General features: G+C 38.2%; 3 protein-coding genes across 3 annotated transcripts; all 3 read right to left on the reverse strand.

Moving 5' to 3' along the window:
* Nucleotides 1–780: 780 nt before the first annotated feature.
* On the reverse strand, nucleotides 781–3,165 carry LOC121395263 (acrosin-like). The gene is made up of 5 exons (XM_041568301.1): nucleotides 3,024–3,165; nucleotides 2,411–2,621; nucleotides 1,997–2,262; nucleotides 1,469–1,617; nucleotides 781–1,287 (listed from the first exon to the last, which is right to left on the reverse strand). Exons 1-5 carry the CDS (start codon nucleotides 3,163–3,165, stop codon nucleotides 781–783), a joined length of 1,275 nt encoding a protein of 424 aa, XP_041424235.1.
* Nucleotides 3,166–5,164: 1,999 nt separating this feature from the next.
* Nucleotides 5,165–9,324, reverse strand: LOC108719674 (acrosin). Its single transcript, XM_041568302.1, has 5 exons — nucleotides 9,264–9,324; nucleotides 6,792–6,996; nucleotides 6,375–6,640; nucleotides 5,853–6,001; nucleotides 5,165–5,671 (listed from the first exon to the last, which is right to left on the reverse strand). Exons 1-5 carry the CDS (start codon nucleotides 9,322–9,324, stop codon nucleotides 5,165–5,167), a joined length of 1,188 nt encoding a protein of 395 aa, XP_041424236.1.
* An 847-nt stretch (nucleotides 9,325–10,171) lies between these two features.
* Nucleotides 10,172–12,699, reverse strand: LOC121395264 (acrosin-like). The gene is made up of 5 exons (XM_041568304.1): nucleotides 12,630–12,699; nucleotides 12,003–12,207; nucleotides 11,590–11,855; nucleotides 11,062–11,210; nucleotides 10,172–10,880 (listed from the first exon to the last, which is right to left on the reverse strand). Exons 1-5 carry the CDS (start codon nucleotides 12,697–12,699, stop codon nucleotides 10,374–10,376), a joined length of 1,197 nt encoding a protein of 398 aa, XP_041424238.1. The 3' UTR covers nucleotides 10,172–10,373.
* Nucleotides 12,700–25,998: the final 13,299 nt, after the last annotated feature.

Here is a 25,998-nt window from a genome sequence, read left to right on the forward strand (position 1 = left end):
CTAGTGTACTGCTAGTGAAGCATACCACTTGAATGCAGGGCAAAATCCCAAGAGTCATGTTCTTTTGGTGGATCATGAAACAGTCAGAAGTCACCATGTTTATCACAGTTTGTACCCTGTCCTGCTGATACAACCAACAGATGCAGCTCCTTGTGCTCCCACCTGCCCTTCCTTTGTGAATATAGTGCTGCCTGTGTTCGTCGTTGCTGCGTTCATGAGGGAGTGGTATATTTGTATGTTGTACAATATACAACTGCTTCTTATATAAAATTATGCATAAAATAGATGGTAAAAACACAGGGAATCTTTCTTTGAAGTAGATAGAAATGTTTCCCTTAGAAAAATAAAACATGTGCAAAGGTGTATAAGTAAAGATGAGGGAAAATCTCACCAGGACTGTTGATTTCTATTTATGCGGGCTCTCTTGTTTATGAAAAAACAGAAAAAAGAATATTCGTAACACAAATATATTTATAATCATTTTTTATTAAATGTTAGGTACAATTTTGACAACTATTAGGAAAATATAATTCTTGGGGGAGTGGGTATTGGACAGGCAAAATAAAAAACATATATCTAGAGGAAGGAAACCATTTCCACCATGCAGTGCAGCAGCTGACATATTATTCCTGTTTAACTTAGAGTTTTAGTATTTTCATTGGCTAACATAGTATTACATTTTAATCAGGCTAGCCTTACAAACCCAGGGGCGGGCTTGGGCTGGAGTCACTGCAGGTTAGATGTACAAAGTTCTAACAGAATTTGGTTTTAGCATATCCGTTATAAGCACAGGAACATAAGGATGAGACAAGCAATGAGCAGAATATAAGCCTTCACTTGAAACACTAGTTGAGAAGGTGCATGACTGGCCAGCCAACCAGAATGTGTGTTTTCCTGCTGCATCGTTCCAGTGGTTATTTTCCTAGACGAGGTTTCCATGTTATTAAATTTACCACGTGCAGCACGTATTTTAAGCACAGATTTCCTTCGATTTGTTTTGTATTCTGTGTTCTCATCACTAAGTATGTCATTAATTTTCGCAAGTTTGGATTCCGTATCTTCATTGTAGCTTTTAGTAGTTTCTTCAGAGGTTTTCTCCTTATTATCATCTGTTGTACCTTGCGAACTGTTGATTTTATTTAGGATCCACTGTTCAAAATGCTGGACAGAGGTATATACCCCATTTTGATGCCATTTGCCACAGATTCCTCCCCAGCTTACTACTCCAAATACATAATAGAGAGCAGCTCTTTCCTTTTTGCACATTAAAGGTCCACCACTGTCACCCTGAAAACAAGATAATTGAAATGAAAATTATGTTTTGCTCACCCTGTGCCAATCCTTCCCCACCAACATTCTAACTGGGCCATGTTTTTGCCAACCTCTTCCCAATCTTTACCTAACTGTGTAACTTTTTGTGTTCCTTAGTGCTGAACTAGTCCTCAAACCAAATATGTTTAACGCTTACCTGACAGATATCACTGCCTCCTTGCTCGTAGCCTGCACATATATTGTAGTCGTATATAGTTCCATTGTACCAGTTGCTGTCATTGCAGAGCTTGGCATTGATTATTTCCACTCGGGCTTCCTTCAAGGTTTTTGATGGTAGTGTGTAGTCTAATGATTTAGGGGGGAAAAAGGTCACATGATCACTGACTGGCACTAATTACTGAATCCATGAAATATCACAATCTGAAATGTTTGCTGTAGTTTGTGTCACATTGATAGTTATTTACCCCATAACCCCACTATGAGCAACAGCTAATTATAGCACATCACTTAAACTGTAATATTCTACACAGAATTCACAAGCAAGTTTGAGTAATATAGATAAAGAAAGTGTAACTTAATGACAGCCTGTGAAGCCTAATGAAGCCTGTCTAGGTATGAAGGAAACTATAATGTAAATTAGTAGCAATGAGGTTGATACTGATAGGTCAGTAAGTAAGAGTGAGCAGTGATTTGTCCATGATAACGTAACAACCCAAAGACTTACGTTCTTCCTGCAGAACACCCCATCCTACAATGTGGCAGTCATCCATCTCAGATACATTAGAAGATTGTGGCGGTAAACAGCCCGGCTGTATGTAGTCATTGAACTCAATTGGTTTATTTAAACGGATCAAGGCAATGTCGTTTTTCTTGGTTTCATACTCAAAATGTTCATGTCGTATAAATTCTTCTATTGCTCGGATTTGGGTATCTGGTCCCAGTTGTGACGCTCTATTTGCTCCTAACACAATTCTTGCTAAATTGGTGTAGCTAATGCATTAAAAAAAAAGTAAACATTATTAAATTGCACAAACGTCTACCCATGAGCTGGGTTAGAGAAATGTCCTTCAAACAAAGCAGAACTGAAAAACAACGTCTCTTTTCAATTATTTGTTACATGCACCTGGAAATATCTTACCTCTGGAGTTTATAAAGGCAATGAGCTGCAGTCAGAACCCAGAGATTGTCCAGGATTGTTCCACCACAAACAGTTACATAGCCATAGCCATTTTTGGTTGGCATCTGAATGTTGACTACCCATGGCCAACTTCCTGGCTCTGCATCAATCCCTCCAATTATACGGCGGACACGGTGGTGATGTTTTGGAACAGTTTGTATCCCACAAGTTGCTGAAAATAAAGGAAGATGTTAAAAATGTGTATTTGTGCATAAAGCTCTATGTGAACTATAGAATCCAAATACATATACAGTAAAATGCAATATATAAATATAATATAAATGTCCATTCAATGAGCCATTATTCAAGAAATGCCTAGCTACTTTTTTTTTGCATATTAATAGAACGTGTATAATAAGAAAATATAGTTAATGCTATAGACAGCACACTCATCATCTAAATTACTTTCCTAATTTAATAGAATAAAAGTGTAAAATAATAAATGAAGCACTAAACTGAACCTGCTTACCTAAGGTAAGCTCCTAGGAGTGCTCCACTGTGGACAGAAATGCAAAAAAAACCCTGATCTAGCAATAGCATGCATTGTGTACATGAACATTTTGTATAGAAATACCTTCAAGTATGGAGTTCTCAGATAAAGATAGAAAAAGTAAAATGTTGATAAAAAACAGCAGTAGCTTCATCTTCACTCGCTGAAGTACTGCTATGTACTGAAGCCTTCTATTGGCAGGTGTGTATAAAGCAGCTTTTACCATGTGATGTCATAATGACATTATAAATGATGTCACAATGACATTATACAGTGTTGTCACAATGCAAACAAGGACTGAATGAAGATGTCCATCAGATATGCTTTCTGCTACATCACATGCCATTAAATTCTCGTATTAATGGTTTTACTTTATGAAGAATGCTATTTAAGAAGAAAAGGCCATAAAATAATTTGTAGTAACTTAGAAGTAAAGATAAAACAAAAAACACCTTGTATGTTAATAGTATGTTTAGGGTCAGATTTATTCTTTTTTTATTTTTCTGCTGTTTAAATTATGGCAACAATTAAGTTAAATACACATAGCTTAGTTGTTTCTATTTCTAGCTTCGCAGTGAAGCTTACTTATAGCAGAAATCAGTTAGAAGAGCAAGATGATTTTGATGACATCACAATGACAGCAGCAAATTGTCAGCAGGTCAACTCTTCTCAGCTGAAATAGAGCAGTGAAACTGTTCAGCTGAAATAAATACTGTTAAGAAACATCGTTTCTGGTCTAGTGCTGAAGCAACACTATTCACTGATACATTTAGAAAAAAACCCATATTTTCTTGCAGCAGTATCCCTTAAAGTATACTGTTGAGGTCTAGCAAGCAGCCTGGTGGCCAGTACATGTGGCCCCTATATATATATATATATATATATATATATATATATATATATATATATATATATATATATATATTATATATATATATATATATATATATATATATATATATATATATATATATATATATATATTTGCAAGAAGAGCGACACTCACAGGATTTTCTTTGCAGTCAAAATTGTGTTTTATTCCACTGAGTGGAATAAAACACAATTTTGACTGCAAAGAAAATCCTGTGAGTGTGGCTCTTCTTGCAAATATCTAGTACCTTTGTGCTGGCACCCAGGTTGTTACAAAGTCAATGGAGTGCACCTTTGGACTTGGTATATATATATATATATATATATATATATATATATATATATATATATATATATATATATATATATAAATCCAGGAAAATGTAAAATCAGGGAAATGTATTATGCATAATATATAAGTGGGACCACAAAACAACATTGTAAGATGAGGGAAAACTTAAAATCAGAGGATGTAAAGTGGGGGTTTTACTATATACAGGTATTGGATCCATTATCAAGACAGCCCCAAATTACAGAAAGGCCATCTCCCATAGACTATATTAAATTTTTCTGAATTGAATTGCATCTCAAATTTAATCTTGTACATCACTTTTCACATGATAAAACTTTTTTTCAATGAATTGAATTTGGCCCTTTATTTGCAAAAATATGTGTATTCTCTTATTCACGCTGAGATGAGTAACTTGTAGGTGACTTTCTCCATTGTAAATAACTATGCCCCTCATTGTCAATCTAAAGAGACAATCGCCTTACAGTCAAATAAAATGATGCATAACATAGATGGTAAAAACATAGGAAATCTTTCTTTGAAGTAGATAGAAATGTTTCCCTTAGAAAAATAAAACATGTGCAAAGGTGTATAAGTAAAGATGAGGGAAAATCTCAGCAGGACTGTTGATTTCTATTTATGCGGGCTCTCTTGTTTATGAAAAAACAGAAATAAAGAATATTCGTAACACAAATATATTTATAATAATTTTTTATTAAATGTTAGGTACAATTTTGACAACTATTAGGAAAATATACAGTAATTCTTGGGGGGAGTGGGTATTGGAAAGGCAAAATTAAAAAAATATATCTAGAGGAAGGAAACCATTTCCACCATGCAGTGCAGCAGCTGACATATTGTTCCTGTTTAATTTAGAGTTTTAGTATTTTCATTGGCTAACATAGTATTACATTTTAATCAGGCTAGCCTTACAAACCCAGGGGCGGGCTTGGGACTATTAGGAAAATATAATTCTTGGGGGGAGTGGGTAGATGGCTTTGGACAGTCACTGCTGGAGTCACTGCAGGTTAGATGTACCAACAGAATTTGGTTTCCAACATATCCGTTATAAGCACAGGAACATAAGGATGAGACAAGCAATGAGCAGAATATAAGCCTTCACTTGAAACACTAGTTGAGAAGGTGCATGACTGGCCAGCCAACCAGAATGTGTGTTTTCCTGCTGCATCGTTCCAGTGGTTATTTTCCTAGACGAGGTTTCCATGTTATTAAATTTACCACGTGCAGCACGTATTTTAAGCACAGATTTCCTTCGATTTGTTTTGTATTCTGTGTTCTCATCACTAAGTATGTCATTAATTTTGGCAAGTTTGGATTCCGTATCTTCATTGTGGCTTTTAGTCGTTTCTTCAGAGGTTTCCTCCTTATTATCATCTGTTGTATCTTGCGAACTGTTGATTTTATTTAGGATCCACTGTTCAAAATGCTGGACAGAGGTATATACCCCATTTTGATGCCATTTGCCACAGATTCCTCCCCAGCTTACTACTCCAAATACATAATAGAGAGCAGCTCTTTCCTTTTTGCACATTAAAGGTCCACCGCTGTCACCCTGAAAACAAGATAATTGAAATTAAAATTCTGTTTTGCTCACCCTGTGCCAATCCTTCCCCACCAACATTCTAACTGAACCATGTTTTTGCCAACCTCTTCCCAATCTTTACCTAACTGTGTAACTTTTTGTGTCCCTTAGTGCTGAACTAGTCCTCAAACCAAATATGTTTAACGCTTACCTGACAGATATCACTGCCTCCTTGCTCGTAGCCTGCACATATATTGTAGTCGTATATAGTTCCATTGTACCAGTTGCTGTCATTGCAGAGCTTGGCATTGATTATTTCCACTCGGGCTTCCTTCAAGGTTTTTGATGGTAGTGAGTAGTCTAATGATTTAGGGGGGAAAAAGGTCACATGATCACTGACTGGCACTAATTACTGAATCCATGAAATATCACAATCTGAAATGCTTATTTTAGTTTGTGTCACATTGATTTACCCCATAACCCCACTATGAGCAACAGCTAATTATAGCACATCACTTAAACTGTAATATTCTACACAGAATTCATAAGAAAGTTTGAGTAATATAGATAAAGAAAGTGTAACATAATGACAGCCTGTGAAGCCTAATGAAGCCTGTGTAGGTATGAAGGAAACTATAATGTAAATTAGTAGCAATGAGGTTGATACTGATAGGTCAGTAAGTAAGAGTGAGCAGTGATTTGTCCATGATAACATAACAACCCAAAGACTTACGTTCTTCCTGCAGAACACCCCATCCTACAATGTGGCAGTCATCCATCTCAGATACATTAGAAGATTGTGGCGGTAAACAGCCCGGCTGTATGTAGTCATTGAACTCAATTGGTTTATTTAAACGGATCAAGGCAATGTCGTTTTTCTTGGTTTCATACTCAAAATGTTCATGTCGGATAAATTCTTCTATTGCTCGGATTTGGGTATCTGGTCCCAGTTCTGACGCTCTATTTGCTCCTAACACAATTCTTGCTAAATTGGTGTAGCTAATGCGTTAAAAAAAAAAAAGTAAACATTATTAAATTGCCCACACGTCTACCCATGAGCTGGGTTAGAGAAATGTCCTTCAAACAAAGCAGAACTGAAAAACAACTTCTCTTTTCAATTATTTGTTACATGCACCTGGAAATATCTTACCTCTGGAGTTTATAAAGGCAATGAGCTGCAGTCAGAACCCAGAGATTGTCCAGGATTGTTCCACCACAAACAGTTACATAGCCATTTTTGGTTGGCATCTGAATGTTGACTACCCATGGCCAACTTCCTGGCTGTGCATCAATCCCTCCAATTATACGGCGGACACGGTGGTGATGTTTTGGAACAGTTTGTATCCCACAAGTTGCTGAAAATAAAGGAAGATGTTAAAAATGTGTATTTGTGCATAAAGCTCTATGTGAACTATAGAATCCAAATACATATACAGTAAAATGCAATATATGTGCATTAAATAGAAATCTCCATTCAATGAGCCATTATACAAGAAATGCCTAAATACTTTTTTTTTTGCATATTAATAGAACGTGTATAATAAGAAAATATAGTTAATTCTATAGACAGCACACTCATTATCTACATTACTTTCCTAATTTAATAGAATAAAAGTGTTAAATAATAAATGAAGCACTAAACTGAACCTGCTTACTAAAGGTAAGCTCATAGGAGTGCTCCACTGTGGACAGAAATGCAAATAAAACCCTGATCTAGCAATAGCATGCATTGTGTACATGAACATTTTGTATAGAAATACCTTCAAGTATGGAGTTCTCAGATAAAGATAGAAAAAGTAAAATGTTGATAAAAAGCAGCAGTAGCTTCATCTTCACTCGCTGAAGTACTGCTATGTACTGAACCCTTCTATTGGCAGGTGTGTATAAAGCAGCTTTTACCATGTGATGTCATAATGACATTATAAATGATGTCATAATGACATTATACAGTGGTGTCATAATGCAAACAAGGACTGAATGAAGATGTCCATCAGATATGCTTTCTGCTACATCACATGACATTAAATTCTCGTATTAATGGTTTTACTTTATGAAGAATGCTATTTAAGAGGAAAAGGCCATAAAATAATTTGTAGTAACTTAGAAGTAAAGATAAAACAAAAAACACCTTATATGATAATAGTATGTTTAGGGTCAAATTTATTCTTTTTTTATTTTTCTGCTGTTTAAATTATGACAACAATTAAGTTAAATACACACAGCTTAGTTGTTTCTATTTCTAGCTTCGCAGTGAAGCTTACTTATAGCAGAAATCAGTTAGAAGAGCAAGATGATTTTGATGACATCACAATGACAGCAGCAAATTGTCAGCAGGTCAACTCTTCTCAGCTGAAATGGAGCAGTGAAACTGTTCAGCTGAAATAAATACTGTTAAGAAACATCGTTTCTGGTCTAGTGCTGAAGCAACACTATTCACGGATACATTTTGAAAAAAAAACATATTTTCTTGCAACAGTATCCCTTAAAGTATACTGTTGAGTGTCAGGCTTACCGTCTGATCCAACGAAGAAGGAGCAGGAACTTGTAGAACACGAACCCACAAGCGCCTCGCACAACACTAACCCACCTGGAGTGGAACAGGGAGAAGTGAAGTGACGAGTAGCCAAAGCGAAGTACAGAGGGTTCAGGCAGAAGCGAAGTCAGGCAGGCCGAGGTCGGGGCAGGCAGCGAAGAATTGTAAGAAGAATTGTAAACGTAGTCAGGCAAGAAGATCAGGGCAGGCGGCAATAAGACAATCCGGGAACAAGCTGAGGTCAAACACAGAAGATCAGTAGAATACAATGCTAGGGTTTCAGTCAAATAACCTAATAACCAGGCAAAGAGTCACAGTACAGGTTAGGATTAAATAGAGCATCGGTTCCCCGATGAGCGCGCCTGCGCTGGAAGGAACGCGGAAGCGGATCCTTACAGTTGAGGTCTAGCAAGCAGCCTGTTGGCCAGTACATGTGGCCCCTCTCTCTCTCTCTCTCTCTCTCTCTCTCTCTCTCTATATATATATATATATATATAGTCATCAAAGGATGGACCAGCACTCCAGTTCTGATAAATAATGGTGCTTTTATTCACATATCAGTGCTGGTCCATCCTTTGATGACTATACAGTATTACTTTGACCAAGCACCCGTGAAAATATCGAAGTGGTTGGAGTGCAGGTACCTTGGACATAATATATATATATATATATATATATATATATATATATATATATATATATATATATATATATATATATATATATATATATATATATATATATATATATATACAGTAGAACCCCCCATTTTACCAGAAAAATGGCGTAAAATCCAGGGAAATGTATTATGCATTATATATAAGTGGGACCACAAAACAACATTGTAAGATGAGGGAAAACTTAAAATCAGAGGATGTAAAGTGGGGGTTTTACTATATACAGGTATTGGATCCATTATCAAGACAGCCCCAAATTACAGAAAGGCCATCTCCCATAGACTATATAAAATTTTTCTGAATTGAATTGCATCTCATATTTAATCTTGTACATCACTTTTCACATGATAAAACTTTTTTTCAATGAATTGAATTTGGCCCTTTATTTGCAAAAATATGTGTATTCTCTTACTCACGCTGAGATGAGTAACTTGTAGGTGACTGTCTCCATTGTAAATAACTATGCCCCTCATTGTCAATCTAAAGAGACAATCGCCTCACAGTCAAATGAAGGCCACGGTGTCTATTTACACGGTATGTGTATGCGGCAAAATATGTGCAGATGGGTGCCGACATACGGGGTGCATCCAAATGTGTTCATGATTGCACCAAGACCAACACTAGGTACCCGAGCTGATGCATGCACTGAGACTGATGCACAGTATGGACTGAATGACAGCTGGCTAGTATAGCATACCACTTGAAGCTAATTAATGCAGGGCAAAATCCCAAGAGTCATGTTCCTTTGGTGGATCATGAAACAGTCAGAAGTCACCATGTTTATCACAGTTTGTACCCTGTCTTGCTGATACAACCAACAGATGCAGCTCCTTGTGCTCCCACCTGCCCTTCCTTTGTGAATATAGTGCTGCTTGTGTTCTTCGTTGCTGCGTTCATGAGGGAGTGGTATATTTGTATGTTGTACAATATACAACTGCTTCTTAAATAAAATTATGCATAAAATAGATGGTAAAAACATAGGAAATCTTTCTTTGAAGTAGATAGAAATGTTTTCCTTAGAAAAATAAAACATGCGCAAAGGTGTATAAGTAAAGATGAGGGAAAATCTCACCAGGACTGTTGATTTGTATTTTTGCAGGCTCTCTTGTTTATGAAAAAACAGAAATAAAGAATATTCGTAACACAAATATATTTATAATAATTTTTTATTAAATGTTAGGTATAATTTTGACAACTATTAGGAAAATATAATTCTTGGGGGGAGTGGGTATTGGACAGGCAAAATAAAAAACATATATCTAGAGGAAGGAAACCATTTCCACCATGCAGTGCAGCAGCTGACATATTGTTCCTGTTTAATTTAGAGTTTTAGTATTTTGATTGGCTAACATAGTATTACATTTTAATCAGGCTAGCCTTACAAACCCAGGGGCGGGCTTGGGACTATTAGGAAAATATAATTCTTGGGGGGAGTGGGTAGATGGCATTGGACAGTCACTGCTGGAGTCACTGCAGGTTAGATGTACAAAGTACCAACAGAATTTGGTTTCCAACATATCAGTTATAAGCACAGGAACATAAGGACGAGACAAGCAATGAGCAGAATATAAGCCTTCACTTGAAACACTAGTTGAGAAGGTGCATGACTGGCCAGCCAACCAGAATGTGTGTTTTCCTGCTGCATCGTTCCAGTGGTTATTTTCCTAGACGAGGTTTCCATGTTATTAAATTTACCACGTGCAGCACGTATTTTAAGCACAGATTTCCTTCGATTTGTTTTGTATTCTGTGTTCTCATCACTAAGTATGTCATTAATTTTCGCAAGTTTGGATTCCGTATCTTTGTTGTGGCTTTTAGTAGTTTCTTCAGAGGTTTCCTCCTTATTATCATCTGTTGTATCTTGCGAACTGTTGATTTTATTTAGGATCCACTGTTCAAAATGCTGGACAGAGGTATAAACCCCATTTTGATGCCATTTGCCACAGATTCCTCCCCAGCTTACTACTCCAAATACATAATAGAGAGCAGCTCTTTCCTTTTTGCACATTAAAGGTCCACCACTGTCACCCTGAAAACAAGATAATTGAAATGAAAATTCTGTTTTGCTCACCCTGTGCCAATCCTTCCCCACCAACATTCTAACTGGGCCATGTTTTTGCCAACCTCTTCCCAATCTTTACCTAACTGTGTAACTTTTTGTGTCCCTTAGTGCTGAACTAGTCCTCAAACCAAATATGTATAAAGCTTACCTGACAGATATCACTGCCTCCTTGCTCGTAGCCTGCACATATATTGTAGTCGTATATAGTTCCATTGTACCAGTTGCTGTCATTGCAGAGCTTGCCATTGATTATTTCCACTCGGGCTTCCTTCAAGGTTTTTGATGGTAGTGTGTAGTCTAATGATTTAGGGGGGAAAAAGGTCACATGATCACTGACTGGCACTAATTACTGAATCCATGAAATATCACAATCTGAAATGTTTGCTGTAGTTTGTGTCACATTGATAGTTATTTACCCCATAACCCCACTATGAGCAACAGCTAATTATAGCACATCACTTAAACTGTAATATTCTACACAGGATTCACAAGCAAGTTTGAGTAATATAGATAAAGAAAGTGTAACATAATGACAGCCTGTGAAGCCTAATGAAGCCTGTCTAGGTATGAAGGAAACTATAATGTAAATTAGTAGCAATGAGGTTGATACTGATAGGTCAGTAAGTAAGAGTGAGCAGTGATTTGTCCATGATAACGTAACAACCCAAAGACTTACGTTCTTCCTGCAGAACACCCCATCCTACAATGTGGCAGTCATCCATCTCAGATACATTAGAAGATTGTGGCGGTAAACAGCCCGGCTGTATGTAGTCATTGAACTCAATTGGTTTATTTAAACGGATCAAGGCAATGTCGTTTTTCTTGGTTTCATACTCAAAATGTTCATGTCGGATAAATTCTTCTATTGCTCGGATTTGGGTATCTGGTCCCAGTTCTGACGCTCTATTTGCTCCTAACACAATTCTTGCTAAATTGGTGTAGCTAATGCATTAAAAAAAAGTAAACATTATTAAATTGCCCAAACGTCTACCCATGAGCTGGGTTAGAGAAATGTCCTTCAAACAAAGCAGAATTGAAAAACAACTTCTCTTTTCAATTATTTGTTACATGCACCTGGAAATATCTTACCTCTGGAGTTTATAAAGGCAATGAGCTGCAGTCAGAACCCAGAGATTGTCCAGGATTGTTCCACCACAAACAGTTACATAGCCATTTTTGGTTGGCATCTGAATGTTGACTACCCATGGCCAACTTCCTGGCTGTGCATCAATCCCTCCAATTATACGGCGGACACGGTGGTGATGTTTTGGAACAGTTTGTATCCCACAAGTTGCTAAAAAATAAAAGAAGATGTTAAAAATGTGTATTTGTGAGTAAACCTCTGTGTGAAATATAGAATCCAAATACATATACAGTAGAATGCAATATATGTGCATTAAATAGAAATGTCAATTCAATGAGCCATTTATCTAAAATACAAGAAATGCCTAGCTAGATTTATTTTTTGCATATTACTATAAAATGTATCATAAGAAAATATAGGTAATGCTATAGACAGCACACTCATCATCTAAATCACTTTCCTAATTTAATAGAATATAAGTGTAAAATAATAAATGAAGCACTAAATGGAAGCTGCTTAATAAAGGTAAGCTCCTAGGAGTGTTCAATTGGGGACAGAAATACAAAAAAACCCTGATCTAGCAATAGCATGTATTACATACATGACATTTTTTTTATACAAACAGTACTTACCTCCAAGTATGGAATTCTCAGATAAAGATATAAAAAGTAAAATGTTGATAAAAAGTAACAGTAGCTTCATCTTCACTCGCTGAAGTACTGCTATGTACTGAAGCCTTCTACTAGCAGGTGTGTATAAAGTAGCTTTTACCATGTGATGTCACAATGACATAAAGTGATCACACAATGACACTATAAGGTGATGTCATAATGACATTATAAATGATGTCAGAATGACATTATACAGTGGTGGCACAATGCAAGGACTGAATGAAGATGTTCATCAGATATGCTTTCAGCTACATCACATGACATTAATTTATGTATTAATGGTTTTACTTGATTAAGAATGCTATTTAAGAGGAAAAGGCCATAAAATAATTCGTAGTAACTTAGAAGTAAAGATAAAACAAAAATCACCTTTTATGTTAATAGTATGTTTAGGGTCAGATTTATTCTTTTTTTTTATTTTTCTGCTGTTTAAATCACAATTAAGTTAAATACACATAGCTTAGTTGTTTCTATTTCTAGCTTCGCAGTGAAGCTTACTTATAGCAGAAATCAGTTAGAAGAGCAAGATGATTTTGATGACATCACAATGACAGCAGCAAATTGTCAGCAGGTCAACTCTTCTCAGCTGAAATGAAGCAGTGAAACTGTTCAGCTGAAATAAATACTGTTAAGAAACATTTTTTCTGGCCTAGTGCCGAAGCAACACTATTCACTGATACATTTTGAAAAAAAACATGTTTTCCCAGGACAGTATCCCTTAGGAATATTCCTAGTGGGAACAGACAGCATGCCTCTGAGCCTTCTCCAGCACCCTTTATATACCCATGTCCAAGCCTTGAGAAGGGCATTTACATCCATTTTTCCAATGGACGCTGGAATGTCATTTATTTGGGGACTTCGGACAGCGAGTCTGCACCAGAAAAAGGGGCTGCTGAATCACTCCACACTATATTGGCACCAGACAACAAACTTTCATTTACTGCTACTGATGAAACTCAGAGCTAAACTGCATAAGTATATAATTGATGCCATGGATCGAATGCTAAATGCATCTATGGCCATTAGGTGCAGTACAAATAAATACCATTACTCACTTTTGGAGAGAAAGCTTTTAGTTTCATAAGAATCTAAAAAAAACTGTGAAAAGAGTGCATCCCATGCAAACTTCAGATATATATTAATAATATATATTGTTAACACAAACCCTTCGGTGCCTTTCACAGAATTCTGAATGATTATACATTCACATGGCCATTTGCCTGTTCCTTTATTTCTGCCTAAAATAAAACAGTGAAAGGAGAGAGTGGGGCATAGAGGTTATTTTTGAGCAACAATCGCCCACCTATAATGGCACAGCACCTCTGTTCCCTCAGACACAACAATTTTCAGCCAATGCATTTATCTTGCTTTATATCAGAAATCTGTTATTGGGAATGTTCAACCACTGCAGCCGTTTTATTGTTTCCTCATAGAATGTATGACAGTGCCTGCACATTTTATTGGCTTGATTGAGTTCTAAAATGTTAGCAAGATACTATTTTATTTTTTATACCCAATACAGGTATAGGATCCCTTATCCGGAAACCCGATATCCAGAAAGCTCTGAATTACTGAATGGCTGTCTCCAATAGACTCCATTTTATCCAAATAATCCACATTTTTAAAAATGATCTTTTTCTCTGTAATAATAAAACACTAACTTGTACTTGATCTCAACTAAGATATAATTAATCCTTATTGGATATAATTATATCTTTTAAGCAAAACCAGCCTATTGGGTTTATTTAATGTTTAAATTAATTTCTAGTAGACATGAAGACCCAAATTACAAAAAGATCCGTTATCCGGAAAACCCCAGGTCCCGAGCATTCTGGATAACAGGTCCCATACCTGTAGTAATGTTTTGCCCCTGATATGGATTTATGCAGCTTAATTACCATCAAGTACAAGCTAGTGTTTCTTTATTACAGAGAAAAGGGAAATCATTTTTAAAATTAGGAGTATTTGCTTATAATGGATACTAAGGGAGCAGGCCTTTCCATCATTCAGATAACAGGTGTCCAGATAAAGGATCCCTTACCTGTATAACATTAACAGTGCATTCAACACACATTTAAACATTTAGAGAAGTCAAATTGATATCTTACCACAAAAATATATTGTGACTGCAACTGGGCTAGACAAGGGATAGATGCTAGCAATAAGGATAATGTTTTCCTGAACTGCTTTCAGTAAATTCCATTAAAGAAAAGGTCTTTTAACTTGGGGGTACCAAAAGTTAGGCACTCCCAAGTGATCGCATATACTTACCTGAAACCCCAGGCCAGCGCTCCTATCAGAAGAAAACCTATCACCGGCCGGGATTCTTTCAGCGAGTACCACGGATCAATCTTTTTCTGGCTTCATCTTTTTTCTTGCGACTGCGCATGCAGAGTAGCACTAAAAGCCAAACTTTAAAGGACAAGGAAAGTTAAACTAAATAAGTAACTAGAAGTGTTGTACATTATGTTTTGTGCTTCTGTACCAGCCCAAGGCAACCACAGCCCTTTAGCAGTGACGATCTGTCTCTCCAAAGATGCCCCAGTAGCTCCCCATCTTCTTTTCTGCTGTTTCACTGCACATGCTCTGTGCTGCTGTCACTTACTGAGCTTAGGGACCCACTCACAATATACAGTACACATAGAATAGAAATGTCACAATATAAGGCTGATTAGTAATTAATACAGATAATTACTAAATGGCAGCACAGAAACCACTGCAATTAGCATCAGAATTTAATATTCAGCCTTGTAGCATCATCTTATATTACAGTCCAACCTCATTTTCTGCTTGATAATTAGTGACGACCCCTAAGCTTAGCTTCTCAACAGCTGCTCAGAGCCCACTGAGCATGTGAGTGTCACAAACACTTTCCAAGATGGTGACCCCCTGTGACGAGTTTGATGTCCTGGATCATTACTGCTATTGAGATGCTGAAACTTTAGGCTGGTGCAATAATTGCAGTATATAAAACGTGGCATTTTTAGCCCTATTAATTTTTAGGGTTTAGTTCTCCTTTAACACTCTACTGTGCGTCTACCCCGGGAAATTTGAACATAGAAGAAGCGTAAGGCGATCGCTCTGTGGTGCTCTTGGAAGAATCCCAGGCCTGTGCAGTTTTCTCCTGGGTTTCAGGTAAGTACATGCGATCACTTGGGGGGTGCCTAACTTTTGTCACCCCCAAGTTAAAAGACCTTTCCTTCTCCTCCATTATTGGAAAGGGTGGAAAACAGTGAGTGCAGACTCAGCAGATTATGGGGAGACAGGAGGAGGTCCTGATTGATGCTCTGTAGGGATGGGCGAATTTGACCCGTTTCATTTCGCCAAAAAGTTGCCGCCGGCGAAATGTTGCCGATGCCCATTAAAGGCTATGGGCGTCAAAAAAATGTTGTCGTGCAACAAATTTTTTTTGTTGGGCATCTTATCTTTTTTTTGTCGCACAACGACATACAAGTCTATGGGCGCCCATCCCTAATGCTCTGTATTACCAGGTTTAACAATGTCATATGTGTTCAGGGTATTCTTAGTTCCTGCATGTGCTTATTGAGCATGCTTATGTATTTGGGCCATATGGGGTTAATTCACCAGCTAGTGCACTAGAGCATGGGTTACATGTGACTCTAACACTTCAGGCTAGGGCCTTCGCTATATGGAAGATTAAAGGTGTGGTGTAGTGTAACTACAACTCCCACAGGCTACTGTGTAATAAACAAAAGACTTGGGCGCCAGGAGGTTCTTAATAAAACAAGAACAAGGTTTATTACTATACACGAAGCAAGTGATATCAGGTTTGTACTCACGCAGGAGCTTGGGGAAAACAGCATATAGACACACAGATCTGCAGGCAGGCTCACCTAGAGCAGACACAGACATTTCATGAGGAAGAGCCTCCATTAGGCATTTGCAGAATTCACACACATTCCCTCCTGGAAGTTGTCAGCTTCTACCCTACAGTCCCTCTTCACTGAGGTCCCTGACTGGAGGCAACACACAGAGGGGCAAATTCACTAAGATTCAAAGTTGCGCCAGGCACAGCTTCGCCGCACTTCGCCAGGCGTAGTTTCGCCAGCGCTCCGTAAAATCCGAAGTTGCGCTCAGGGGTAGCATAAGTTTGTGAAGTTGCGCTAGCGTTGATTCGCTATGTAAAGCGAAGTTACGCTAGCGAAGGCTAATTTACATACGGCGCCAAATTCAAATTTCAATGGAGAAATACGTATCAGCACTACAAATGCCTGGGAAACCTTCAAATCATCAAATAAAATTTTTATTTTGCCCTACACATGTGCCCACTGTATAGTTAAGTTGCCATGAGTCAGGAAATGTAGGGGGGAAGGAGGGGAGCCCCCAAACATTTTTTGATCTTTTTCAGCCTATCACCCATAATGTAGAAAACACGCCAGCGTTTTTTGGGACAGAAAAAATTTTGACTTTTTTTGAAACAATCCCTATCTACTCTATTGCGCTTCGCCTGGTCTGAGGAGGCGAAGGAAGTCTAGCGTAAAAGGTAGCGTTCAGTACACTGCGCAAGTTAGTGAATTTGCGTAGTTACGTCGCTAGCGAAAATTCGCCAGGCGTAAGGGTGCGAAGTAACACTAGCGAAACTACGCCAGTGTTCGTTAGTGAATTTGCGCAGTAACGAAAATGACTAACGCTAGCGTTCGGTGCTTAGTGAATTTGCCCCAGAGCCTCTGGGAAGCTACTCCCTTACTGCAAATCCTTGTTGGAGCTTCAGCTGCTCTTTCTCTCTATCCTATCTGCCTTTCTCTCCTAGAGAGACTATGACAAGTCTGCCCTAGTATATCTGTTCCTCATTCACGGGGTTACCTGGTCCCCGACTTGGACACATGACTTCTTCTGGGCCTATTGCACTCAGTCCCCCTGAGCACATCCAGCTGGATCAGCATCCAGAGGCCAAAGAGGAAGAGGCCACTCCTTACACACACTATAGTGCAGTGTAGCAGGAAGCTGTCACACCTCTCCTGGCAGATCACTCTAAGAAAAAGGTGGGGGCCTTAAAGCTGCAGGGCACATTAACCTATAGGGGCCCCTACACTTAGTACTGTTAAACGCATTGTCAGCATCCTAGTAATGCCGCCATCAAGGGACTTGACACAGACTCCATGAGCTATGGAGCTGCTTTGGGCAACTTTAAACTTATAACTCTTGCCCCTACAAATCATGGGGATTTAATAGTGTTCATGAGATGTAACTTGCTGCCAAAACAAGTAATCTGAACTACAGCTGCAGGTATGGGACCTGTTATCCAGAATGCTTGGGACCGGGTGGTTTCTGGATAAGGGATCTTTCTGTAATCTGGATCTCCATATCTTTAACATTAATTAAACCTAATACAGGTATAGGATCCCTTATCCGGAAACCCAATATCCAGAAAGCTCCGAATTATGGAATGGCTGTCTCCCATAGACTCCATTTTATCCAAATAATCCAAATTTTTAAAAATGATTTCCTTTTTCTCTAAAAATAAAACAGAACCTTTTACTTGATCCCAACTAAGATATAATTAATCCTTATTGGAAGCAAAACCAGCCTATTGGGTTTATTTAATGTTTATGTGATTTTCATGTCCCGAGCATTCTGGATAACAGGTCCCATACCTGTAGGAGTGTTTTGCCTCCAATAAGGATTAATTATAGCTTAGTTAGCATTAAGTACAAGATACTTGCAGAGAAAAAGGAAATCATTTTTAAAAATGTAAACTTTTTGATTGAAATGGAGTCTGTGGGAGATTCTGAATTTCACTTGATGGCAAGCATTCACAGTTAGACTGTCCTCTATTTGCAACTGAAACAGTAAATTTAATGCTGCACAATTATGATTAGTATTAGGACTATTTTGGTCCAGAAAAAAGGGAAGAGTTTCTTTCTTACTCAATCAGTTCTGGCCACTGAAATGAGGGCTACACCAGAGCCGTATTTTTGGGATCTGGTGAATCTGGAATCTGTCATGCAGGATTTGGCTAAATCGCAAACTGATTTTAAGCCCTCATTTGCCAATGCAAATTTGTCATGCATAGGATGGAAGCACTTGGGTTTTGTCTGAATCCTGCTGAAGCCTTAGATTCTGACCAATTCCGAATGAAAATCATGGATTTGGGGCTTTACCAACTGAAATAGAAAGATATTACACCTGTTATATCGGACTTATGGTGTACAGAAAGATTCCTTATCTAGAAAACCCCGGGTCCTGAGCATTCTGTTTTTCCAGCTGGTTCATATGTGTAGGTTATATAGTACAAGGAGCAACATTATTGCTTAGTTCTGAAACCAAAGTAACTAATCAAATGTTTGTTGAAATAACATTCAATTGCTGAAAGTTGATCAGCCTCAGCATTGGACAAAATGCTGCCTATTAGTACAGCTGAATCGCCTAGTAAAATATCTGCAAGCCGCAAAGAGGATGGCCTGTTCCTCAAACTATACTGAAATAATATATAACAATGTATTTATTTGTATTTTATTGTGGGTTAAGTCCTGACTGGGTATTTTTTAGGGATGCACCGAATCCAGGATTCGGCCTTTTTAAGCAGAATTCGGACGAATCCTTCTGCCTGTCCGAACCGAATCCTAATTTGCATATGTAAATTAGGGACGGGAAGGGAAATCACTTGACTTTTTGTCACAAAACAAGGAAGTAAAAAATGTTTTCCCCTTCCCGCCCCTAATTTGCATATGCAAATTAGGGTCCGGTATTCGGCCGAATCTTTCGCAAAGGATTCGGGGGTTCGGCCAAATCCAAAAAAGTGGATTCAGTGCATCCCTAGTATTTTTACACACATTGGTTATAGCGAACATTTGCTTTTAAAAATAAATGCAACGTGTTTTAAAATGCTTTTGCCCTTACTTAATCATTGTTAATAATCCAGCAATAATATAGGACTTGTTATTCAGGAAAACAGTTGTAAATTAAAATTTGTATGTATTATGAGTCATTTGTCTGTCACGGAGATATGACAATTGCTTTCTTCTAATTTAATCTTCTAAATGTTATAATGACTATGCAAACAATAGCCATTCAATAGGTCACGTTTACTCACATAGCAGTTTTGGATTTTTAATAGTTATCAGAAAAATGTGAAAGCATGGTGATTGTAAATAGCCATAGCATGGTCCAACGCCCCTTGGCAACCCTACTTTATTCATGATTCTCCCTATGCCCAATTTACAAACATTGTTTTAGATTTATAACATCAAAGGTTTAGGATTGATCAAATCTAGCATAGTATGGAAAGCAAAATCTCAAAAATGCCATTCCTTTTGAGATAAGTGCTATAACAAAGTAGTATACCATCATGTGCTGAGGATATAGGGTCTTGTCATTAAAGGAGTTGTATATGATAATATAAACCACTTTGAAACAAATGAGTAGGTTATTAGTTGCTTACGTTTCACCGATTTTAGCCAATTCTCTTGCCTATATGGAGTCCCTGGTCTATAGCTGATAGCTTTATCCTGATTTGTTTAGGCATTCATTTGAATCAGATGATTCTTAAAACAGTTGTCTTATAAGAGTTTGCATTTACGGTGTATGCTCTGAAGATGTTGTACTGTGTTAGCCATTGAAAAAATTCACAAATTTACTAAAGGGTAAGTGACTAACGCTGGCGTAACTTCGCTAGCGAAGGAGATAGACCCTAGCGGTACTTCACTCCCTAACGCCTGGCAAATTTGCGCTCTGGCGAATGAACGTTACCTCTTGCGCCAGACTTGCCTTCGTCACCTCAGACCAGGCGAAGTGCAATAGAGTAGATAGGAGTTCCTAAAAAAATTGTTGATTTTTTTCCCAAAAAACGCTGGCATCTTTTCCTTTTTCAGAGTGATAGGCTGAAAAAGAGTGTAAAATGTTTTTGGGGTAGCCAGCTTCCCCCCTACATTTCCTAACATATGGCACATAAACTATACACTGGGCTCATGTGTAGGACAATATAACAACTTTATTTTATTAAGGTTTCCCTGGGCTTGTGTAGTGTAATGTATTTGCTGCAACATATACGGCCATTGAACTTTAACTTCCCGCCGTATGCTAATTATCCAATGCTAGCACAACTTTGATTCGCTTGGCGCAGTAACGCTAGCACAACTTTGCCAGCGTTCAGCGACCTGGACGCAACTTTGGATTTTAGTGAATTAGCGTTTTCCAGTCGAAGTGCTGCTCTGTGAGTGAAGCCGTCGCTGTTGAATTTTCGGAGGTTAGTGAATTTGCCCCAAAATGTCTAATAATACATTTTTGTTGGCTAGCTGAATAAGTAAAAATTGCAAGCTTTCCAAGCACCCAGGCCCGGGGCCTGACTAAGGGGCCTGGGTCCTCTGAAAACTTGCAAATTTTACTTATTCAGTTAGCCAATAAAAGTTATCACCAAACTTTACATTTTCTGCTGTAAATGCTGTAAATGCTCAAAACTTACTGCAGTGCTGCTTTCAAGGGGCCTGTACAACTTGTTACACTTCATTTAGGTCTGCAAGGGCATTAAGTAAAGTGCAATTTCAGGTGCTAGTGGCATGTTTTTTTCCCATAATGCAGTGTTTCACTCATAATTCCAACATTGTGGCAGTCGCAAGAGGTTGCTGTTCCTAAAGCAATTGTGGCCAATGCATCAGTTTGAAGTGAGCACAATTGCTCTCACACTTCATCGCAATTCGTATGCAATTGCGCCATATATTAACATAGTCAAAATGGAATCATTGCTCCACCCTGTTGCTACAACACTTCCCTAGTTTGATATTTTATGAATATGTCCCTTTGTTTGCGTTTGGATGAGTATTATCTCCAGACATGCTAATTTATTTTGCTTCCATAGATTTAATGTAACATGCCTTGAAACCATAGTAAAGAAACTGAACTTAATTCCCTGATTAGAAGGGGGTTAAACAAGTAACATGGAAAAGGATAAGAAGAAGGATAAGAAGGGGAGAAGAGGTTTGAGAAAGATGGAAATGGTTTAGGGATACATTAAGTACCATTGCACTGAAATTGATTTACGGAAATGCTGACAAGCTAAAATGCCAAAAACACAGACCAGTAATTTTCATCTCCCCTCTATATAAATATGTCATGCTAGAAGACTTTCAGACTTCCCTTATGGTTTGGTGATCCAAAATAGCAGGGCTAGAAGAGCTCCCAAAGAGGAAATTACAGATTGAATGTGACTGCATTTATAGAGTGTACTAGAAACCATTTCATGATAAATTAACAATATTGTCAGACCCTCCATCCTTTAGGGATGTCATATGTTTTTTCCCAGTTTAATAGAGAAAGTCTTCATTTATAAAATTATAGGTTAATGGGGGTTTATTAAGCATTAATGGTAGCCGTTGGAAAACCCTACAATTTTAAAGCTAAAAAAAGCTGGCTAGCATTAGTCTTTCAACTTAATGATGTATTATAGATATTATTCATGATCATAGACTTAAGGTGGCTTTATATTCATACAGAGATTATTTACTAGGTAAATAGCTACGTGTACACCAATTCCACTGAAATGTATGTGGGGGACCCAAAGGATTAATTTCTATCATTGTTTAGGAAGTCTTTAACCTATGCCACGTTGGCGGACAGTTTCCCAGTTGGCCCAGGGGTAGTGTGACCAGTGTCTAAGGGAGCATATGGCTCTTTCTCTCTGGTTTTCATATAGTCCAGGGTAGATGTGCCAGAAGCCTGAAGCAAAAGGTCCCAGTTTTGGACAGTAAGGAGACCAGCAACCTTCTGCTAAAATATACTAATAGGAGATACTAGTTAGACAAGCTAAGCAAAAGCAGCATCCACTCCATATCCGGAAGACCCCAGATCTCGGGCATTCTGGATAACAGGTTTCATATCTATATATAGAGAGAGATAAAGTTCAGTTACATAGACCTTTCCTCCACTACCTTACAAGGGACCAAATGTACCATTGTTCTACTGGACGACAGGTGTGTTAAAAGAAAGAATAGAAAGCATTCTACTGCACTAAAAAGGATATATATGCAGTGTATATATATACAGTATATACAGTATATATATATAGTGTATATATAGTGTGTGTATATATATATATATATATATATATTAAACACACACTATACAAACTGTAGTGTGCCCTTTATTTACTGTATTATATAAAAATTATGTTTTTTCACATATTTGAAAATTATGTTTTGGATTTAAAACATCCAGTTGCAGTAGCCTTGTAAAGATTGACTGTTCGCTTACCAAATCCCATTGTTTAATATCAGTTTACTAACAGTGTTGGGTAATGTCTTATTTGAATTTAAACTCGTTTATCCCTGCAGAAAGAAGAATTGATTGCTCACGCTAGTACTTTTCTGCAAACAGATTTTAACTTTTCTCACTATTGGCCAACGATCATTTATGTCATTTTATCCTTATTCTACAATTATGGCTTTTAATATTTTCAAAAGAAAATGACATTATTTAGTAAAGGCAAAGGTGTCACATTCCGACATGTTTTTATAAATGAGTGTCTGCTCCGTGAACACCTGCCTGTTGTTTGTATTCATTATTCTCTAGTAGTAGAAAGCATCCAGGGAACACCACCGACAAATAAAAGGTATATTGTTTGCCCAGGTCTAGTTACCTTTCAAATGTTTACTGTTTGCTATGGATTAACAGGCCAGGAGCAAACTCAGCCTCTTTACATTAGCCCCTATGTCTGTATAGCTACCAAAACAAAAATGGTTTCTTCTCTGCTTAACCTCATCACATGACACAAAATGAGACATTACTATCTGGGCTAGAATTACTGGGGTTCATCTAAGCAGAGAGCACACAAAAAGAGAGTTTTACTAATGCAGGTATGGGACTTGTTATTTAGAATGCTCGGGACCTGAGGTTACCGGATAAGGGATCTTTCCATAATTTGCATCTTCTTAAGTCTACTAGAAAACCATTTAAGCATTAAATAAATCAATAATAATGATTCATTATATCTTAGTTTAGATCAAGTACAAGGTACGGTTTTATTATCACAGAGAATTTTATTTTATTATAATGGAGTCTATGGAAGATGGGATTTCCGTAATTCGGACAACGTTTTTCCAGATAATGGATCCCATACCTGTAGCAATTGAAAATCTTTTTGTGGAGCGAGAATATAAAGATGTGTAGGTCCTCTTGCACAGGTAGGCTATTAGAATAACTTGTTTTGTTATCTCCTAAGCACTTACATTGATGCAAAACTGAGCAATTACATTCTTATAGGCTCCTTAGCAATTTACAGTGAGCACCAATGCACCCATTCAGCCTGCTCCGATGAATTGTACTCTTAGACAAATTAGAGCATTTTTGGGTTAGAGCATTTTTGGGTTTTCTTAATGGCTTCTGTCCACACACAACTGAATGGTAGTGAGTGAATTTGATGGTATCTGTCAAGTTTCTTTAGCTAATTTTGCATTTGTACTAGTGCAAGTTGTGTCAGGATACCTGCAATAATACTATCATTCACCAAACAAGTCCATGTGCATCCAATCAGTGCTCTTTGTTTGTAAATGTACCCCCTTGTAGAGTCATTCAATTCAGGACCTTTGTCTTTAGATGATATGCTAATGAATGACTTCCACTTTGGTCTGTTAAGGTGGCCATACACGGGCAGATTAAAGCTGGCGATAACAGTCCTTTAGACTGATTCGGCAGCTTACCTGCCCATGTGTGGGGGCTCCAGACGGGTCCTCCCGATCGATATCAGGCCAAAAATTGACCAGATATCGATCGGTCAAGTTAGATTTATTGTACGATCCAGGACCGCATCGGCTACTTGATGTGGTCCTGCGACTCTTCGGAGCCTATTCGTATATTGTAATCCGATCGTTCGCCCCCAGTTGGTGGTCATATCGGGTCAAGATCCGCTCGTTTGACATCTTATAGTGTATGGCCACCTTTAGTTCAGCCGTTTAAAATAATAATACAAGAATTTGTCCCACTTAGTTAAAATAAAGAAAAATCTATAAGCAGGTTCTGTATTCTTTATATTTACCTTCTGTCCCATGCACCTCATATATGCCATACTGCTTTTGTAATCAACATATAAAATCATCAAAAATGTCATATTTTTACTTTGTGGAAAGCACTCATCATTGAAAGTCATCTTCATGTCTAATTGTTATGCTAGCTGTTAGATCTGAGATTGCTTAAAGGACCAGTAACGTCAAAAATTTTTATAAAAAAATTCGTTCTAATACAACGAAAAAAAAACACCAACACAAATTAAAATTTAAAATAGCAAAGCCTTTATTAAGAAATAACTTACAGAAACTCCACTTCCTGTCCTCTTCAGAAACGGCGAAAGGGCGACCATCCATCTGCAGCGCTTGATTTCTCCTCCTGGCTATACACTGACGGCGTGTCCTCTGCCCGATCGCCTTCTCCAGCTCTTCTTCATTCAGTAGCAGTAGGAAGGTGATGTCTCCCGCTCCTCCGCTCCAGGAATGCAGCCCTGACTGCCGACCCCGTGCCCACTCCGTCACTGAAAAAGAATGCGTCCAAGAAAGAACGCTTCCAGGCTGCATTCCTCCCCCTGAGTCTGAGTGCACAATGGATACCGATGCTGTTGCTGGGGAGGTAGGGGTTAGAGGCAGCTGTGGCCATCACTTCCCCCCTGCACACTGCTATCCACAGGTTTGGGGCTCGTCCTCCCCCGCAACAGCCTTTCAAGGCTCCTGCCCTCCGCTGCGCAGCCAAGCTCAGTCCAGCTAGTAGCGGATGCCGACAGTGTGGGACAGGAGAGCGAGCAGAGTTGTAGAAGGAAAGGTGGAAGCAGAACGTCTCCAGCAAATGTCATGTCCCGGCGAGTGACAGGCAGTGGTGCCACGAGAGACTGGGAGCGAGTAGGGATCGTTACTCTTGGAGAAAAGGAATCCTACGGGATTGTTGTTTTAACAGCAGCCTGGAAGCGTTCTTCCTTGGACGCATTCTTTTTCAGTGACGGAGTGGGCACGGGGCAGTCAGGGCTGCATTCCTGGAGCGGGAGACATCACCTTCCTACTGCTGCTGAATGAAGAAGAGCTGGAGAAGGCGATCGGGCAGAGGACACGCTGTCAGTGTATAGCCAGGAGGAGAAATCGAGCGCTGCAGATGGATGGTCGCCCTTTCGCCGTTTCTGAAGAGGACAGGAAGTGGAGTTTCTGTAAGTTATTTCTTAATAAAGGCTTTGCTATTTTAAATTTTAATTTGTGTTAGTGTTTTTTTTTCGTTGTATTAGAACGAATTTTTTTATAAAAATTTTTGACGTTACTGGTCCTTTAAGGGATTTTTGTCAGTCTACCAAATATTAATTTTTTGCCAAGGGAACTGGAACATAAAATTACAAATGTATCCAAGA

This window comes from Xenopus laevis, chromosome 6S (assembly GCF_017654675.1).
Source record: "Xenopus laevis strain J_2021 chromosome 6S, Xenopus_laevis_v10.1, whole genome shotgun sequence".
Lineage (NCBI taxonomy): Eukaryota > Metazoa > Chordata > Amphibia > Anura > Pipidae > Xenopus > Xenopus laevis.

Coding starts and splice junctions, on each gene's coding strand:
- LOC108719674 (XM_041568302.1), bottom strand. CDS start 9,324: ATGAGGGGCATAGTTATTTACAATGGAGACAGTCACCTACAAGTTACT. Junction 6,641..6,791: donor TGCCTTTATAAACTCCAGAG/GTAAGATATTTC, acceptor TTAACGCATTAG/CTACACCAATTTAGCAAGAA. Junction 5,672..5,852: donor GAGGCAGTGATATCTGTCAG/GTAAGCGTTAAA, acceptor TCTTGTTTTCAG/GGTGACAGCGGTGGACCTTT.
- LOC121395264 (XM_041568304.1), bottom strand. CDS start 12,699: ATGAAGCTACTGTTACTTTTTATCAACATTTTACTTTTTATATCTTTA. Junction 11,856..12,002: donor TGCCTTTATAAACTCCAGAG/GTAAGATATTTC, acceptor TTAATGCATTAG/CTACACCAATTTAGCAAGAA. Junction 10,881..11,061: donor GAGGCAGTGATATCTGTCAG/GTAAGCTTTATA, acceptor TCTTGTTTTCAG/GGTGACAGTGGTGGACCTTT.
- LOC121395263 (XM_041568301.1), bottom strand. CDS start 3,165: ATGGTAAAAGCTGCTTTATACACACCTGCCAATAGAAGGCTTCAGTAC. Junction 2,622..3,023: donor TGAGAACTCCATACTTGAAG/GTATTTCTATAC, acceptor CTTTATTTTCAG/CAACTTGTGGGATACAAACT. Junction 1,288..1,468: donor GAGGCAGTGATATCTGTCAG/GTAAGCGTTAAA, acceptor TCTTGTTTTCAG/GGTGACAGTGGTGGACCTTT.